At 39.1% G+C, this 20122-nt stretch overlaps 1 protein-coding gene across 1 annotated transcript in view; it reads right to left on the reverse strand.

Annotated features, from left to right (window-relative positions):
- The window catches only part of LOC116518730 (neurotrypsin-like), a 42604-nt gene extending 24613 nt beyond the window's left edge, over nucleotides 1-17991 (reverse strand). Inside the window, exons 1-11 of the mRNA XM_032232246.1 lie at nucleotides 17974-17991; nucleotides 15829-15886; nucleotides 14804-15040; nucleotides 11918-12041; nucleotides 10901-11073; nucleotides 9819-9966; nucleotides 9518-9696; nucleotides 9230-9374; nucleotides 7203-7405; nucleotides 4090-4231; nucleotides 1090-1295 (exon numbers count right to left, since the gene is read on the reverse strand). Of these exons, the coding sequence (XP_032088137.1) occupies nucleotides 1090-1295; nucleotides 4090-4231; nucleotides 7203-7405; nucleotides 9230-9374; nucleotides 9518-9696; nucleotides 9819-9966; nucleotides 10901-11073; nucleotides 11918-12041; nucleotides 14804-15040; nucleotides 15829-15886; nucleotides 17974-17991 (1633 nt within the window). The remainder of the gene's footprint in view (nucleotides 1-1089; nucleotides 1296-4089; nucleotides 4232-7202; nucleotides 7406-9229; nucleotides 9375-9517; nucleotides 9697-9818; nucleotides 9967-10900; nucleotides 11074-11917; nucleotides 12042-14803; nucleotides 15041-15828; nucleotides 15887-17973) is intronic.
- Nucleotides 17992-20122: the final 2131 nt, after the last annotated feature.

Here is a 20122-nt window from a genome sequence, read left to right on the forward strand (position 1 = left end):
GTTCCCCTTCTATTTGCTTATCTAAATTGTTAATGAAGATGTTGACTTGTACTGGGCCTAAAATGAAATCTTGGGGTATACTGCTGCTTCCTTCCTTCCATCCATGTAGATCAGGGGTGTCAAACTTGCCATGGGCCAGAAGCATCACGTACAAGCCATGCCGACCCCAGCTTTGAAAGGGGGAAAAGTCACAAAATGTCACATGATGGCAACGTAATGCTGCGAGTTTGATACCCATGATCACGGGGATCTACATCACGGGTACCATTGAGAACTATTTGTTGAGTGTGGGTTGTCAGCCAGTTATAATATATTTGATGGTGATGCTATCTATCTCACATTTTTTTTAGCTAACCAAGTAGTAGGTTATGGTCTACTTTGTCAAATGCCTTGCTGAAATCCAAGTATACAATGTCCACTGCATTTTGCTGGTCTACCAATTTAGTCACTTTGTCAAAGAATAAAATAAGATTTGTTTGGCATGAACTGTTTTAACAAACTTGTGTTGGTTTTTTGTTACAACTTTGCTTGCTATTTGCAGTTTTGTTGCTTGATTATCTTTTCCAAGATCTTCTCAGGTATTGGTGTCAGGCTGATTGGTTTGTATTTTTCTGGAATTGTTTTTCCCCCTTTTTCAAAGGAAAAAAGAATCCTGGATCTGCTTTTTTGTCCTTTTTTGAAGGAAAAAAAATTGAAAAACTTATTTTAAATGGAACTGAATTTGATGCCATCCCCAAACTAAGCCTTTCCTGAAATCGACTGAATTCTGAAGTTCAACAACACTGGAAACATGGATGTTGCATTCTCTTGACAGAGAATAATCCCATGGCCACGTAACTTACATGCTTGATTTTTATTGACAAGAAAGAGAAACTGGGGCCCACAGAAGCTGCAGATCAAAATCAAAGGATATGGAGAGGATCTTCTTTCTTTACATATTGCTTTCTTTACGTTATTGATTTCTTTACATATCGCTTTCCTACCACAGTTGCCCCTTTCTGTGTCTGTTAACCTGTTAGTTGCAGCAACTCAACATGAATTTCTGGAAACCCAGTTTTCTGCCCAAGAAGTCAAGACTCAGAGACTTACCATCGTTCCTTATAAATTGGCTCTCCTTTCTCATGTAGTCACACATCACACGTGCACTTTTCTTCTGCCTGCAGTTGTGTTGAGCACTTTGATGGATGATGCACTCTGCCAAAGTATGCTCAGTGCCAGAGCATTCCACATTGTCCAGGTGGATGGGCACATGCCATGCATCTGAATAAGGCCTATAGATGGTGACTGCAGTACCACTGGAAGAAGAGACTTGCTTAAATTAATCAGGAAGTGACTACAGGCTAGCAGCATGCAGAGAACCAGACAAGGTTTTATTTCAAGTCTGGAACAAAGATCACGTACCAGAGGTTCTGCTATTCTGCCACAGTCTGGCAGAATTGAAACCCAAAATGCTTCGCTTTGCCTGCTTTTTGATTTCAGACTAAAAATAAAAAAACTTGCATAGATCAGAACTATTCAGAAGCACTGCTTGAGAAATCTGTGCTCAAATTGAAACATATTGTAGGTGTTTTGTTCACTGCATAGAACCAAAATAGGACTACAGGTAGTTCTTGATTTACAACCATTTGCTTAGTGACTGTTAGTGACAACCTCCAGTGATGGAGTGCCCAAAACTTCTGGAGGAAACTTCTCTTCTTCTGGATAATTGTCCTTGCTGTTAGGAAGTTGTGGGTGCTTCATCACTGGAGGTTTTCAAGAAGAGACTGGGCAGTCACTTGTCTGAAATGGTAGAGGGTCTCCGATTTGAGCAGGGAGTTTTGACAAGAACACCTCCAAGGTCCTTTCCAGGTCTATTCAAATTTATTGATTCATAATTTTGGTATTCTGCTATATTTCGAAGGGCTGACGATTGGCAACAGGTGCTGAGATGAGAGAGGAAAGGAGGAAAGTGGCCTCCCAGGCCATGCTGGGAACTGCCAAGAGAAGAAGGTCACACAGGCCCCTTGGGAAAGGAATAGGTGTACATCACTGCTACGAGCTAATTTCTCCAGTCCTTCCACATCTAGGCATGTAACTCAGGCAGGCAGGCCACTTGTAAAAGGGAAGCAGCAGAAGGTCATCTTAGACCACCTACTGGTTTGCTCATGGTTGCATAGCATGTGTGTGCTTGATGCACACTGTGCGCGCATGCACAGTACTAAAAATGTTTCTGCACATGCGCAGAAGCCAAAAACAAGATGGACCAGCTATGGCGCCGCCGGGAGAACCGGTTCAGGGGTGTGGCAGGCCCGGGTTGCTGCCGGTTCCAGTGACCCAGGCCACCAAGTTACTACCGATTCAGCTGAACCAGTCCGAACCTGTAGGAACCCACCTCTGCCCCCACCCCATGGTCCATCCAGGTGTAGCCAATCTAGCACTGCTGAGATAAGCTCTAAGGTGTTTGGGATGGTGAAATTCCACACTCAGGGCAAATAGCCTTGAAGATGCCAGTACGCCAGTACAAACTGGATTCCAAAACACTCTGTTCTTTCTCAATTGTCAAATCTCCCATCCCAATTTCCCACCTTAAAGGTGTACAGTTTTATTGTCCATTTGTTGTCCTCTCCTGTCCCAGACAGAATGCCGGCAAGGCACAAAGCTGAAGCTGGTGGATCTGACAGCTCCCAGAATCCCTAGCCAGAATGCTGGGTGGGAGATCCTGGGAGTCGAAGTCGTACTTCTTAAACTTGCTGAAGCTGAAAAATCATTGCCTTAGACTAACTGGAAAAGTCTGCTGGAGGCTGCCAGCTGTTCTGCTCAGCTGATGTGAGTAGCCCAGGCAGTGGCTGGCAAAAGACTTGATTTTTAAGGAGGTCACATAATCAGGTTGAACGGCAATTAGGAGAGCTTTGTAGGACAAAGGCAATGGAGAAAAGGTGAAAGGAGAGAACAGAAGAAAGAGTCTCAAAGGTGAAGGCAAAGGCTTGTAGTGAAATCCATCAGGAAAACCAGAGGCCAAAAGAAAAACATCACGAAAGGAAAAGGGAGAGAAGGCTTGGAGTTGGGACCTAGCACGGCTGTTAAATTCAAGGCAAGTGAGAGATCTGCCAAAAGAACAAATCTTCCTCCTCCTGGGGTGTGGTAGGCATCTGCCTTTTTCCTCATATACAAAAGCCATGCCTGGAGAAGGGCACTAGTTGCATCGGAGCCAGCCTGGCAAGAGGCACTGGGAGGCACAGCACACCAGTAGTCTGATTATCTTTTGTTAAGGAAAGAGGGAGCACATTGCAATATACACACAAAGTCCACTCCAAGGGTCCATTCATGTCTCTGCTCAAAGAGGAACTCAATTAAAAATATGGAACTGTGGTTAAAGAGAAAAGCAACCAAAATATACAAAAATGTGCTTGCCCATTGAACCAAATCTTAATGTGATTTCTACAAAAAAGGGAAGGATAATTTCCAGCCCTTTAAATAGTTCCACCATCTGCCATAATAACTATGTGTATACCAGGCAACAACTCTCATTTGCCATCAGATTGAGAGTGACACTGGCAGGTTCTCAATTAGAGTGAAGCCTGATGAGGGCCATGGTGTGGGAGGGGTGGGGATTTTAAGGTATAAAATAAGGGTTTTAGTTCCAGTGCCTCTTAATGCTCCCCAAATGCCAAATGTTTTTCTTAAATGGAACTTCATTCTTGGCAAACTACCCCATACTAAAGGCACTGAGTTGGTACTGAGGGCCACAGAAGATGGACTTTGCAATACTTGAAACATGGTTTTTACTGACATATTAGTGTATGTTTTAATTCTTGTGATTAACTGGACAGATGACTATTTCTAAACCAATCAACCTTTGCTTTGAAGGTCTTTGTTGTCCTAAGTATAGAAGTAAAAGTAAGCCATTTTTTCTGCTTCCCCCTTTTCATAGGAAGACCCCGCTTTTATCAGCGTATTCTAATAAATTGCTTGTGAATGATCTTCTGACTCAGTTTCTCATTGGGAAAGGTAAGCAGAGGCAGAACTCAGGACCAGACTTAGCCTTCTTTACTCAGAAATTGACTTTACATGAACCACTTTTTCCTAAAGAGAGTCTTGCTGTGAAGTTACCTGTAGCCCAGCTGCCTGCAAACCACAGCTGCAGCTCTCTCTGTCCAGCCTTCAGCACAAATTCTGCCCCACTCTCCATTCAGAAGAAGTTCTACGTGGCCTTCGTTGGTGTGGTCCCCATCCACCAGCCGCACCAGAAACCCTGTAAATTAAATCCATACTTTAAGAGGTCCAGACAAAAGAGATACTGAAGTAAGTTGATAAATAACTTGGAAATAACATCGACTGAGTTAACACTGCCAGGATGGAGAGGACCAAGACAAGGTAGGCATTCTGTGATATACCACAATTTAGAAGGAAGGCAACAACTGGGACAACTTAACCAGCAAGATTGTTGTGTTGTTGTTGGTGTGATAGTGGTGAGAGAGAGAAAGAGAAAGAGAGAATGTGAGGCTGCTGGGGAAGACAAAACTTCTGGAAGTTGAGAAGGAGGATCCACATCGCAATGTTACAACGTGCGGTCTCGATACTCTGAGATCGCCGTTGACACTTTTGCCGCTGTGGGGTCCATTGAGACCTAAACTGTCCCATAGAGATGGTGATCAGGAAGACAAAGACTGCCCAAAGAAATGTTTCTTTAAAGCCAAATTAGATCCTTAAACAAAAGAACTGAGCGACAAAAATAATCCTAATAGGATCGCTGTGGAAAGTTTTTTTCCCCTGTGTCATTGTAACTATTTTTTGTGGATTGAAATGCTCGTAACATTCTTCATCTCTCCTCTTAAAGTGAACGTATTGATTTTTTTTCCTTCTGCTTCTTGTTGCTTTATTTTTTGACTTCTGGATTAAAACCTTCCTTTTTATTTTAACAATTCTTCCTACTACTTGTTATTAAATCACACTAAAAGCAATCTAAAGAATTTTGTTTCCTACAGAAGGTGAAAATTAACTGCCACTCGGAGTTTTTTGAAACAACGTATCTCTTTCTTTATTTGACTTCACTAACTTTGCAGCTGAAGGGTTTGCAACTTGTTTATAGAAACTGATAAAAAACCAAGGACATGAACTGTTTTCACAGGTGCCTCTTAGAATTATTTTGGCAGCGAAAGAAAGAAAGAAAGAAAGAAAGAAAGAAAGAAAGAAAGAAAGAAAGAAAGAAAGAAAGAAAGAAAGAAAGGGGGAAAGAGAACCCTTCCCCTTTGAAGCACATAAAAGAACTTATGTTCAAGTCAATTTAAAATAACAGCTAAGAGACGCCTGGAAGACTAGACTGGCAGTCATTATTAGTTTTTTTTTCTTTTTCTTTCCCTCTTCTGTTTTGGAAACATGGGTCAATATTTAGTTGAGGAAACTTTAAAATTCCAAAATATCTTGGCTGGAATTCAAAATCTATTGGAAGGATATGGGAGAATTGAGAAGAAGCTGGAAAGACTAGTCTTCCTCACAGCAAAAGATGATGAGCCCCCCAAATTAAAGGGGAGAATGAAGCTATAGAAGATAAAAATAAGACAATAGATGAATTTATTAATGGAGCAAATGTGGGTGAAAATGGAAAGGGAATGTGGAAAAGGGAATTCAACGAATTGGAGCTCTATCACAGCTTCCAGGACACAGAAGAGGAAAAATACTAATGATGATAGACATAAGAAGGGAAAATTTTTCAGAAGCAAGATTGACAAACAAAGACAAGTTAACTTTAGTAGCAACTGGTGGGCAAGGAGATTATCTGAGAGACCCTTCAAGCAACAAAGTGCAGAGAGAAGCCTATAAAAACCTTATAAAGGAAATAAAAAGAAGACTGACTCCACAATTGGCAAGAGAGATGACTGTTTTGTTACTGGAAAGATACAGGTTGACAATGAAAGTTGGTAATAAAAAATAGTTTTTTTATTATTGGTGATTAATAAGTAGAAATTTTGTAACTCCTAGATTGTTTTAGATTGTTATTAAATGTTTACTCACTAACAATTAATTAACCTTAAATAATAATAATGAAATGATAATGGATACAGCGTAATGATATATACATGTATTTATAATTTAGTAAAAGAAATTTGGATATAAATTGTAAATTGTGACTTGGGAAAAAGACCTATAAATTTTATTAACAAATTTTCATTTAGATCTTGTTATAAAGATGTAAGATGTTTTTTGGGGAGGGGGCCCTGATGAAAGGAGAGGGGGCATAAATAGTAAATGATTTTTAGCCAATTATAATAACAATAAGGAAATGTTAATGGACATTGTTTAACAATATATACATGCTATGATATTGGCTAAAGTAACTTGGATATAAATTTTAGTCAGTGAGTTGGAAAAAAGGGGGGAAGGGTTAGAAACTTTATTAATTGACTTTTACTTTAAAAATGCTATAAAGGTGTAATGTTATTGGAGAATTTTTTGAAATAGCTAATGAATGCCATTATGTGGTTGTGTCTTTAAGTATGAATGATTTGAGGTAAAAGCATGTTCAAATAATTGTAGTCAAATGAGAATTGTGCTACATTGATAGCAAGATATACAAAGATTTTTGACTTAAAGTGTATAATCTAATATGAACTATAAGTAATGACTGTGGAAGAAATGCACGAAAGTTATCTGTAACCAATGGACATGCTTTCTACAAGAAGTAATGAAGGATGATTCTTTTTTTGTGTTTTTGTTCAATTAAAATAAAATAAAAAATAAAATAAAATTCTGGAAGTTACTATGAACTACTAACTCTTCCCAGCTTAGTTTTTTAAAGGCACTAACACATTTTTAAAGGCCAAAAACACATTGGAAATGGGGACAAAGTCCTTTGACTCATCTGCCACCATTTTCTGTAATATCTAAACTACATGCAATTCTTCCATTTGCCCCAAAGACATATAAATGGGACATATCTAATTTTTGCAGCAAATACTGTATATATATTTGCAACAAGCTATAAGAACTTGGCCAATTACCACCTTACCTTGCCATCGGCCAGGGCTGGAGAAGTTGCCTGAAACAACACACAGAAAGAGTTCAGTGTCCTTTACCTATTGATATTACAATTAGACTCCCTCCCTCCATTTTATACAGAAGTCAGATAAAAGAATAAACCTGCAGAACACCCATTATCACAACTAAAGACAAAGACATCAGTGACAAGAAAGAATATTTTTGAGCGCGACCTCTTAGCTCCGTACCGGTTTTATCTTCAGTGATTTTGTTGCTAACCAGGGAACAGTGAATTCCCACATCTTCTTCGTGTGAGCAATCATGTTGACCCCAGTTACTATGGGGACAGTCCATCAAAGATGATTCTGTGCCTTTGCAGGCCACATCATCCAGCAAGATGAAACCTTGGCCTGGCGCAAATTCACCCTTTGATGCCAGCCTGACAGGACCACTGAAGAGAAAGAAAGAAAGAAAGAAAGAAAGAAAGAAAGAAAGAAAGAAAGAAAGAAAGAAAGAAAGAAAGAGGCTAGTAATCTTTGGGTAGTCAGAGACTAACCACTCTAACCAACAAGAATGCTTTATTCTTTGGGAAGAAGTGCATAAACCCAATTTAAAGAAGAAACATTTGTAAAGTAAAGGTGCTTCTCTGCCTGAGTTCATTCTCAAAACATTAGAAAGTTTCTCAAACTTAACAGATTTAAGATATGTGGACTTCAATTCCAAATTTCCCAGTCAGCCTGATGGCTGGGCAATTCTGGGAGTTAAAGTTTACATATCTTAAAATTGCCAGGGTCGTAGGGCACTGCATTAGAAGATGTTATAAAACATCCTTCAGGATCCTGCAAACACATACTGTAGATATGAGCTGGTAGAATAACATAATAACCGAATATCAGAGCTGGAAGGGACCTTGGAAGTCTTTTAGTCCAACCCCCTGCTCACACATACAAGCAATATGATAGTTATAAAAAGTATTCTATTTTTTAATTCATTTTAATAAATCAGTGGAACTTCTAGGTGGACCTGCTTGAATTAAATGTAACAGAATCATTTATTTAATTTCCTGCCTTTATTATTTTTATAAATAACTCAAAGCGGTGAACATACCTAATACTCTTTCCTCCTCCTATTTTCCCCACAACAACCCTGCAAGGTGGTTGAGTTAAGAGAAAGTGATTAGTCCATGTCACCATGCCAGTTTCTATCCCTAAGGTGGGACTAAAACTCACAGTCTCCTGATTTCTAGCCTGGGACTTTAATCATTAGACCAAACTGGGTCTCTTTTAACATTTTTCCTTTAGCACTCTCATATCTCCTTTTTTCCCAATCTTTTCCTCTTTTTCTAACACTGGGAAGCACAGACTTCCCCTTTTACATGCATTAAGTCAGGGTCTCCAAACGTGGCAACTTTAAGACTTGTGGACTTCAACTCCCAGAATTCTCCAGCCAGCTATAGCTATATAGCTGGGAGTTGAAGTCTACAAGTCTTAAAGTTGCCAAGTTTGGGGACCTCTTATTGTGGCCCAGCAGGAGCCGTTGGAGCTGCCACCAGACTCCGACAGCGAGGGGCCCTATGATTCGGCTCCGGAGGATGTGGAGGACCCTGGACAGGGTTCTGACTCCGAGCAGGGCGCGGAGAGACTGGTTGGCCACCAGGTGGCGCCTGAGCCTTGGACCAGTGGGGAGGAGACAAGGGAGAGTGATCCAGAAGCCAGCAGTTAGTTGTTCCTGGATGCACACCATTGAAGAGCTACTCGGTGTCAGGAACAATTACACAATTACAGGAGGTAATTGCGTTCAGCTGATGGTCATTAGGCTCCTCTCCAGACTAAAAAGCTACTTGTGCACACGGCCCTCTTTGTAAAAGTCAACGCAGGATTGAATGTCGGAGGACAGTTCTGTGAGCTTGGCAGGCTGGATTGCTGCCAAGCCTTATCTGTGTTTATTGCTGCCTGAGTTTGTCTGAGTTGCTGCCAAGGTCCTTATCTGTTTGTTTGCTTGGCTTTCAGCCACCGAGGTTTTGGTGTTTTGCTAATTAAAGTACATTCCAGTTAAGCTTGTCTCGGCATTCGTTACTGGATGGAGGAGGGGGGTCAGAACACCTCTGCATTAAACAAACACTGATATAAATAACACTGTGGCATAATTCAGGTATTACATTCTGTTGTAGTCAAGACATTTGTGACCACTGAAACAGAATACACAGAATACACAGTTGAAATTAATTTGCAAATGGTGGCATTTTGGCAATTGACAATAGTCTGTTCTCACTTACCTGAAGCCCAGCTGTCTGCAGGCAACCTGAGCATTGATTCCTGTCTTCCAGCCATCATCACAAATACATCCCCATCTTCCATTGTGGTAGATCTCTACTCTTCCTTCACTTGGATGGAGGCCTTCTGTCAATCGAATTGTTCCTTCTGCTTTGTTGCAAGAGACGGAAACAAAAAAAAAACCCCAGAAAAAATAAAACAAGCCTAAAACTTTCTTCCTATCCCATTTTCAGAAAAAGAGCTTGTAAAGGCAATCTTCAAACCAGCTATATATTTGGTAGAGTAGTTACCTACAAAGGTGTCACAAATAACCCCAGCATCTTCAATATGGTCACAGTTGTGTTTGCCCCAATCACTCTTCTTGCACTGGTCCAGTGAAAGCTCATTGCCTGAGCATTCCACTTCATCCAGCAGGATCGGGCCTGATCCCTTCCCAAAGTGAGCCCAAGACATGGCTCTTGAGAATCCACTGGGAAGACGAGAAAAACATACAGTGTACTAACTGATGAACAGGAGAGAAAGCACTGCTTTGAACAAGATGCAAGAGATCTTAGTCTTGCCCTCTTAAGTGTCCTCATTCAAAGAAATTACCTGAGATCCAAGTGTCTGCAAACCACTTCAGCATCCTTGTCATCCCACTGATCATCACAGATGGTGCCCCAATGGCCATCATGGTAAATTTCTACTCGACCCTCGAAGTGATTTTTGCCTCCTACCAGACGAAGGGGAGATCCTACAGCTGCATATCAAAAAGAACAAGGATAATAAAGGAACACCATCCAGCATAATCCCAATGATTACACAAAATAGTTCCCTTCAGCTACTACCACAAATATATTTCTTGAGAACATAAATTGTGTTTATTTGAATATACACCAGCTTGATCTACCATCAACATTTTAGGAGATGGGAGAGCACTTGCATACCCTTCACCAGGTCAAGGTACTCATTCCTTCTGAGTAGCACACACCACTGCTAAACAATTATTTTATTTACTCTGGATCAAACAACCCATTCACCTAAACAAAATGGCAAAAGATTCTAGAAAAAATGTTCGTCTATGCAATCTGGAACTGCTTTTTAGCAATTAAACATTTAGCAATTAAACATTTAGCAATTAAACATTATTTTTCTCATGTACAATTTTCCCAATTTTCTTAGAAGCTATCAACTTTTGGACCAAAGCTCCTACAAAAAGTTTCAAAACTTGTTTTCTAATTTTATCTTATCCTGCTAATTGTAAGTAGTTGTAGGTAGATGGTAGTTGTATCCCTGTGATGAAGCCCTTCCCCTTACATGCCTTGTGACATGCATCAAAGGGGAGGAAGGGGCTTTGATCAATTTATCTTGGATAGCAACTTGACCCATCTCCCTCACAGATACCTGTAGAGCAACACAGAGCTAATCCTGGAGTAGAGAGGTGGCAACCATTAGTGAAATGTAAGCTTAGCCTTGGATAACAAACAGTGAAAAGAAATCCAAGATTGCTTTGCTTTGATTCTCTTTCTGAATCCTTGAAGAATCTTCTCAAAGGGTTGACAATGCCACTTTACCAAATAACATTATTTTGTAGTTTTGTTTTGATGCAGCAAAGCTTCCAGGATTATTGACTTTCTATTTTGCTAAAAGAAATGGAATAGAAATATCTTCTATGTGTTTGTCCTTGAGTGTACCTTGAGATGATCCACAAGTGGCTCCTGCAGTTCCCTGGATACAAGCTCTGAATATCTCCTGGTAACTGCACTGGGACAGCATCTTCTCATCACCACGACAGTTTGCAGACTGAAGATGTAAGGGTAACAGCTCCGGACTGGAAGGACGCTGTCTTAGGGCTGTGCCAATTTCACTATTCAAAAGCAGAAAGTGCAGTGACTCCACAGGCAATAATAGGTCTTGTTAAGATATAGCTTTCTTCCATATATATGTGTGTGTGTGTGTGTGTGGTGTGTGTGTGTGTGTGTGTGTGTGTGTGTGTTTTATATTTGTGCTGATAAATAAATAAAGGGGACTAGTATAGATCTATTTCAAGCTATTTAGCTCTCATCAGCTAGCCATGCCCTTACTGGGATTCGAACCTGGGCTATATTAGATTAGATTTAAATCCCAGTTTAATATAATTTAAACCCAATATAGCTTGAAATAGATCTATACTAGTCTCCCTTTTTTATTTATCAGCACAAATACAACACAAATGTAACAAAGGCAACAGTAAAAATATTGGGTTTCTGTCATGATGGTCTCTTGTGACGAGCCGATAGACAGATAATGGAAGCAGTTAGCTTCCTCCCATAATTGGGGCATATCAGGGGTTGTGACACTAAATATGTACCTACTTCCCTGGCTTCAGCTGATAAGGAGGAGGACCTGTGGCTTAATGGTTAAGACATCTGCCTAAGATGTAATACAGCACAGGTTCGAATCCCAGTAAGGGTATGGCTAGCTGATGAGAGCTAAATAGCTTGAAATAGATCTATACTAGTCTCCCTTTATTTATTTATCAGCACAAATATATATATATATATATATATATATATATATATATATATATATATATATATATATATAAAATTTATTTATTTATATATAAAGTTGAGTTCTACTATTTCTTTAGTTTCTCCATTTTCAAGAAAGTTACTTTCTCTTGAGAAAAAAAAACCAGAGGTGGCTCAATCCAACGATGTCTTTCTTACCTGAGCCCCAGTTGTTGGCATACCACACTGGCATCCAAGTCAGTCCACTCATCATCACAGATCGTCCCCCACAGCCCTTTGTAGTATACTTCCACTTTGCCACTTTCTGTAAGTCGCACTGAATCTGTCAGGGCAAAGAGACCAAAAGAATCAGGTCAACAGAATCTGCAAAAGGTTGCATAATGTCCTTCCCAAATCAGGCCTCTTTCTTCAGCTGCCATGGAAGATATAGGAAATTGCTCACGGCTTGGGAGGGCACAGATTGATCACAGATTTTTTATCAATGTTTTCCATGCAATGAGAAGAGGAAGGTCAGCTGACTGTTGCAAAGGAAAATGAGTGCTAGCTTGTTTCTATCAGTAATAAACCATAATGTGAGAATTCTTAATAAGACCGAAGCCTTGTTTTTACTTGACTTTTCCTTGTTTATTTATTATATTTGTATCACATGTCATTCAACCTTTTTGATGAGTGAAATGAAAAGGTTGCACTGGAAAGAGAGAGGGACAGCAAGTCCCCAGGTACAGAAGACCCTGGTTTAAAGATGACTCAGAGTTAACAGAAGAGTCTACTGTAGCAAAATTTGAGTTCAATGCACAACCATTCAAGTTAAATATACAACTGTTCAAGTTCATTACTCAATACTATACAGTATTATACAATAATAGTGCTCTGGCTTATGTACAAATTTGACTTTAAGGACAGACTTTGGGAGTGAAACTCATTGTTAAACTGGAGACTGTTTATACACTGTTGTCAAGGGAAGAAAGTGCAGCTAAAGGAATGCAGTTGCAGATACTCCAGGGAAGAGGATTCCTTGAATCTCTGTTTGAGCCACTGAGATCATTTCCGAAGTAAGTTACAGTCATCCGTCCTTTTCTAACTTTGTCTCCATTCTCAAGGAAAGAACCGCTTTCTCCTGGTGCAAACGTCAGCTGGAAATTATTGTAGGACGGCTGGTAAGGTCTCAATCTTTCTCTCCCAACATCCCTTGGAGTCTACTTGGTCAGACTTACCTCAACTTGGTCTCTTAAGTAGAAACAGTTGTTGGATTCATTTGTTGCAAAAGGAATAGTTTTATTTGAAATCAAGTGAATTGGGGTAAAGGAAAGCCAGAACTGAAGTTCGATTAACTTTCCACGTCTAGTTCCTCTCCTCCCTTTGACCCCTCAATGTCCAATTATACTTGATTATTTTTGCAACAGTCCTGCATTCTTCTCCCAGGGCAACAACCTTGAAAACTCTTTTTTTTAATTACTGTTTTTTATTTTTTCATTTTCATAACACATAACCACATCTATACTGTTACATAACCAACATAATTTTATATTACTAAATATTAGCAACAATTCATCTTACCATCAACTCCCAAAAACAATTATTGGCTCCTCTGCTCTCCATACACCATATTACCCTGTCCATCACTTTCTTCTCCCTCTCTCCTCCTCCTCCCTACCTCCTTTCTACCCTCTGTCATTCTTCCCTTCTCTACTTTGAAGACTCTGAGTGTCTGAGAGGCACCTGTCAACCATCCCACTAAGTTATCTGGCAAAGAAGGACTCCTGGCTATTTGCTTTTGCCAAGAGTATACTTTACTGAAGCTTAAGTGGTTACAGAAGGCTAACTAAAATGTTCTCTTCCCTCCATCCCCCAGTTATCTTTAAATGTCCAACTAGGTGCTTGTATATTGTTTAGGAAACAGGTTCTCGGCTCCCAGCTCTGCACAGGATAGTTGACCTTGGCTGGCTGAAGCTTCTCACAAGCCTGGGCTTCCCTCTCCCACCCCACCTCCCACCACCATTGCTAATGTCAGATTTTCAGCTCATGAAGCTTGAATAGGAGAGATGCAGCCATTCTCTCCCCATCAGTTTCATTTTGCCCTCTCCGGCTCCCTCCCCCCATAGTTCATGGCAGGCTGACAGCTCTGACAGCTAGCTGCTCTAGCCCAGTATTTTCTCAACCTTGGCAAATTTAAAATGTGTGGATTTTAACTTCCAGAATTCTTCACCAGCATAAGAGTTGAAGCCCACTCCCCTCAAAGCTGCTAAGGTTGAGAAACTCTGCTCTCCATGGCCTGCCTTGGCATCTGGCTGGTGGTTATCACTGCACCACCTACCTTTTAGAGAACGCCTCACCTGACATCCTCCTCTCTAACCCAAAATCTCAATTACTTTATGATAATTCATCATTTTAGCCATCATCTATCTACTGAAGGATGGAGGCCTCTTCCACATGTTTCCAACCTATACGGTCCTGACCTTTCTTTTGCCAATTGAGCATGCAAAGCTTGCTGATGTTGTCGCTCCTTCTTCTTTTAGGTCTCTTTCGTCAATGGTTTTTATCAAGTGGGATCCATCCCATGATTGCCTTGGTCCACCTTCCATCAGTTCTTCATGCTATCTGATCAGCCCATTTTTTAAATGACAATTAAAAAGGAAAAAGAATATCACGCTATTACCAAAACTGGCATTTCCATTTTCATGTAAAACAGCGGGACTCTGTTGAGAATGTCATCTTCACTTTTTTGAACACTGTCCTTCCCAAAGAATGCTCCTGGTGGTCACCCAACTTCCTGATGGTTTATGATGTTCAAATGCTATTGCTTCTTCCCTCTTTTCATTTTCTCCCACTATTTCCTTTCCAGAGGGAATCCAGTAAGGAGGAGATACAGTGGGTTAAATATTAAGTACATTTTCTGTGGCACACTGTCTTCTGTTTAGATTTCTGGTAATCCAATCTCCATTCTAGAAAACTTGAATTCTTAATCTGGATGCAAACCCAATTTAAATCAGGTTGCTCCTTCTACTTTTGAAAACATTCCTAACATTTTTAAGGCCTCATTTTATAGTTATTAATGCCACCCCAATTTTCACCTGTGATGCTTACCCTGGCTACAATCACAGTTTGCCCAGCCAGTTGCTCCTGAAATGAGTTGATAGAAGCACCAAGGGGTGGGTCCCCCATCTGGATTCCTGCAGTAGTTGTGGTTTCCTAGTCCCCGATTTGGATACTGCTGAATGTAATCAGGGAAGTCTGACCAGTTTAAGCAAACTGACCCAGAGAGGGTTGTGGTGAGGTTTCCGTTATAGTATCCAAAAGGCTCCATGTCACAGAGAGAAAATGCTGAAAGTGGAAGAGAAGGTTCATGTTTAGTTTAATGATCAGCTTGTGTAGCATCTCTGATGACAATTTATCTTTTGTTTCCCTCTGAAAGTAGTGCTCAGCCAGAAAACAGCCATCTTTTTTTGTGACAGGATTTTACTAGGCAAAACAGCAGCACCTGCAATCTTTCTCCCTCTGCTGCCTCCCTCCTTCTGGCTAAACTCTCCTGGAATGGAAAAGCCATGAGAGGATATTGCTGCAGAATTGTCATTTAGAACGTGTTGCATTTTATCACTGGACAAGTAGATGTATTTCTAAGGCATTAGGCACTATGGACTGTTAAATCCCTTGATCTGAACACTTTATATAAATGGGTGTTTGTTTTATAAAATTTTATATGAAGGGGGTCAGTGGAGAGCACTGAAATTTGGCAAGTTTCTTGTAATCATTTAGCATGCTTCCCTCAACACCTAAGGAAAGGAGGAGGAGGAGGAGGAGGAGGAGGAGGAGGAGGAGGAGGAGGAGGAGGAGGAGGAGGAGAATGCTTAACTGATGCCAATGTGGTCTTTGGATTAAAATAGGTCCCTTATTGTAGCTTCATATTTGCTTTGAAGACTGATATGGAAATTTCAGGATGCTGAATCTTGGTCTCAATACAAGAGGCTCTTGGTCACATCATACATCACACAAAACCCAGACAACATGTTGATGACAATCACAGAGCCATTTAATGGAAAAATGGTCTTCAGTAGTATAAAAATAATGTATTTATGTGATAGTAATAGAAACATCATCACTTAGATTATTACCTGCATTCTGCAATTGATTCTGATTGGGCTGCGATCCTAAGACAGATGGAGGCTGGGGCTAAGGCAGAAGAAAGAATAAAATCAGCAAACAGATTATCACCCCATCACATAAAAATTGAACTGATGATCAACATTTCTCTTAAAAGAGCACTTTTGATATAGCACAAAGGAGGTAGGGTTTCTGACTCTAGAAATCCCACTACTTTTGTGAGCTGCCACTCAAACTTCACCCCGTTGAAGGGTTTAGCTGAGACTCAGCTGGGATCCTGGACACCAAGTACAGTTTCTGTGTTAATGGAACTGATGTGTTAACCCCTCCTTGAGCTGTTCTTGAGGCAATTTACAAGAGAGAGTTGCTGTTCAAAATATGTCTTTGAACACCCAGAGTTTATCTAAAAGCCTCCAGGACATATTAGAGAAAGAGAGAGATGAGTCTGTACAAATTGATGTCTCAAAACCACCAATCAAAATGCAGCGCAGCAGCGCCTTCCATAGGGAATGGTAATGGGACCACACCTATGCCTGCCTCCATTTATAACCCCCCAAATGAAGAGAATTAAAAGATTCTAAAGGATCCAATTCTCTAATCATTCTGGAACACATTTGTCCATTTATTAAATATATATGTTGCCCATCTCACCATCAGGGGACTCTAGGAAGTTTACCACACAGTAGAAACAACAATACACAGCATTAAAATATTAAAACAATTAATATTAACATTAAAATTAACAAAGGTGGCTAAGGGAAGAAGCAAGATACAAATGGGGTAGAGATAGAATCTTAGCTCAGCATAGTGTCTACCAGTAGTAATAGTGCCACTGGGGTGTACAATCCAAGGGTGCTTTTGCATACGGACTTTGCACCACTCCGGAATCAGATATATGTGATCTCATTCTGTCATTTGCATTTAATATTTGAACCAATTTATTTTGGCTTTAGTCTGGTGCTTTTGAAATTACACAAATGGTGATGTTTCCATTTGCACTGCTTGTGATGCAGCTCTGTAGAGTTTGAGATCAGACTGTTTTTCTCCAGCAAGCCTTTCAAAACTCTTGCTGTTCAGTTTATGTAGCATTTTGCCAAAGCCCAATTCTTTCACAGGTTTTTAAAGTCCAACAGAGTTAACAACTTCCTACAAATCAGCTCATTTTTTTCTTTGTATATCCATCAAACACATACAGTACATATTGTATTAATTAAACATGCAGAGTGGAGAGGAGCAGAGCACTCATTAAATGATGCTCTTTGCACTTTCTTCATGATCACCCAAAGAGATGGTCCCTCCAAGCTCAATGGAAGTGAAGATGATCCTGGACTGACTTTGAACTGCTTCTGTGGGATTGGACAGTAGAAACAGTGGTGGGATAGAAGTACTTGGGCTATACCAGATCTGACCAATGAATATTTTGGATGACCATTAGATGTTAGCAAAGAGTTAGGATTTTTCTATACCGCTTTACTGCCCTCTAGTGGTTCATTTGAGGTTTGCAGTTTAGATCTGGTAGTCCTAATTGTAGCAGGAATGGCAGAAACTGGCAGTGGAGTTGAGAGATCAGCCCAGACTTTCTATGTAGGTGCAAGTGAACATAGTCCAACACACCTTGAATTCCACTGATCCTTATATAACCACAAGCAGGTGCTAACTGTTCGTTGAGAAGATTCCTCTGCATAGGGATGGTTAGCAAATTAGTTTAACTGGACCTTCAGGTGTGGACTTTATCGTTCATGCCTGACAAATAAGTATACCCTAACAATGTTTCTTAAAGGTAGTCTGAAGATCTCCGGGGGTCCCTAAGACCACCCAGGAATCCACAAAATAAAATTTGTTTGCCAGTTTTTGAAGATATTTGCAAAAAAGCAAAAGGATTTCATACTTCTCATAATTATTTATTTGTTAAAATTTATCGGTTTTTTTCATTTAATACATTTCATTTATGTTATATCTAATGTCTAACATTGTTATGTTTAGAAGATTCAGTAAATGTTCTACAAATGCATCAGTTTTCATTTTTAATATGATAATTATAAACATGACCCATACAAACAAAAGCTCTTTTGGGGTCCTCCATAATTTTAAAAAATCTTCTAAGAACAAAAAGTTTAAGAAGCAGTCATTAGTGATTTTTTAAAAAAAAGCTTTACTGTGTCTATTATGTCCATTTTGGAGCCAAAGATGCTTTGAAAATGATTACAATTTTCTCCTAAATTAATCCTAATCCTGTACTTTACCTGAAATATATTATGGGAAGCCCCCTTAAAGAATGAAATATTTTGGGGAATATTAAAATAGGCAGACTATTATATTTAGCAAACTAGGTTGGCTAGTTTTTTTATGGTATGAGTAGAACAAGATACATAGTTACTTCCAGAGACATTATGTTAGGAATGCATTGTTATTAGTCTGGTTTAAAATAAAAGAACAACACTATTTGAAAATACCAATCTGGCTTTCCATTATGGAGGCATTGATACCTCCTAATGTTATGAACATGAAAAAAAATTGTAAGATATAAAGATATTTTGAATGACAAAGGGAAATTAAAATCCAAATAGGAACTCAGTAGCCATGGAATAGACATTACATGGTAGCCACACATAGAAAGACGCCAAGACATATGGTTTTAATAAAGAACCAACCTAATTAGACCAGATTTTAATTGGAACAGATAAAAAACTGATAAATAAATTATATTGTTATTTATTAAGTATTAAACTTGAAAGTGAGCAGGTAAAGGAGACAATGATTACCTGGGCTAAAAACTTTGGACATGTAATAGAACTTGATAAATGGCAGAAACTATGGGATAGAAAAATTAAATTGACTATGTCAACTTCATACAAAGAAAACCTGTACAAAATGTTTTATAAATGGCATTTTGCACCGGCAAGACTGGCAAAAATGTATAAAGATAGAACTGCTAAGTGCTGGAAGTGTAATAAATCATCTGGTTCATACTACCATATGTGGTGGACATGCCCAAAAGCTAAAAAATACTGGACGAAAATACATACATGATAAAGCAACACATAGACTTGAAACCAGAGATATTCTTGTTGGGCATTATACCGGAAAAATATGATAAAAAGACTATATATATGGTTTTACATATACTAACAGCAACCAGAACTGTATTTGCACAGCAATGGAAAAACCATCAGATTCTGTCAGATGAGAAAGTAATGAAAATATTAGAATGCACAGATATGGATAGATTAACACCCACTATTAAGGATAAAGAAGAAACTGAATATTTTTTGATATGGGATGTATTTTATCAATGGTTAGACAATAGAAACAGGAGTCAGAAAGGAGGAGATATAAAAAGAAGAAATATTAATGTGAAGAGTTGTTAAGAAAGATGTTAAATATTATTATATTATTATATTTTAATATTATGATGAATACAACAATATGTGGATTATGATTGTTCAAAAATAACTGTACCCAGATTACAAATTTGTTTAAATGTTATATAAATAAATGTTTATTTAAATGTTATATAAATAAAATAAATAAAACATGGGGAAAAAAGAAGCGAAATGCTACAGAAGATAAATCCTTTCTGAGATTTGCATGACTAATTTGCTTCTTTTGTCCAAAATGGATTACTGCCATTCAAACAAACAAAGGACAAAAGAAAGATCAAAGTAAGGATGCTGATGTCATCTGGACACTCCATGAAATTGCTCTAAAGAACCATGCATGCTGCATGTTAAAAGACTCGTCTGGAAGCAGCTGAAGAGATGGGAAGGGATTTAGGACTTGGGTGGAGGCTCCCTCTGATCTTGCTTTCTTAAGAACCTATATAGTCAGTGTTTTTTTTTTAAATCTTCATAACATCTTTTTAAACAAAAGGAGTGAATCTTGTGGGCTCTTTCTCATCAAAGGGATGAAGCAGTAGGAAGGAAGATATACTTAAAAGAATACTCAGGTTTGCAATTTAAGTGTTTGTAAACATGTGGAGGCAGACAAGTGTGTTAGGACTCATTCTTAGCCTTTTCCTTTGACAGATCACTAAGCTGTCATCACAAGTGTTTTTTGGAAAACCAGCACATGTGAAAGAGGTCAGGAAGATGATATCTGTGGGGAAAAAGCATCCGCAAACTAACTGCTTTTAAAATGGTTAAAATCTCAAAAGACCATCAAATTATTTCTTTTGTTGTTGCTAGAGATGGTGTGAGATTTGGTGGTCTCTTGAGATTCTGATTGTACGTTTATATATTTTTAACAGAAGGAGAGACAGTCCAGTGTAGTGATTAAAGCATCAGACTGGGAGACTATAGGTTCCAG

This window comes from Thamnophis elegans, chromosome 15 (assembly GCF_009769535.1).
Source record: "Thamnophis elegans isolate rThaEle1 chromosome 15, rThaEle1.pri, whole genome shotgun sequence".
Classification (NCBI taxonomy): Eukaryota; Metazoa; Chordata; class Lepidosauria; order Squamata; family Colubridae; genus Thamnophis; species Thamnophis elegans.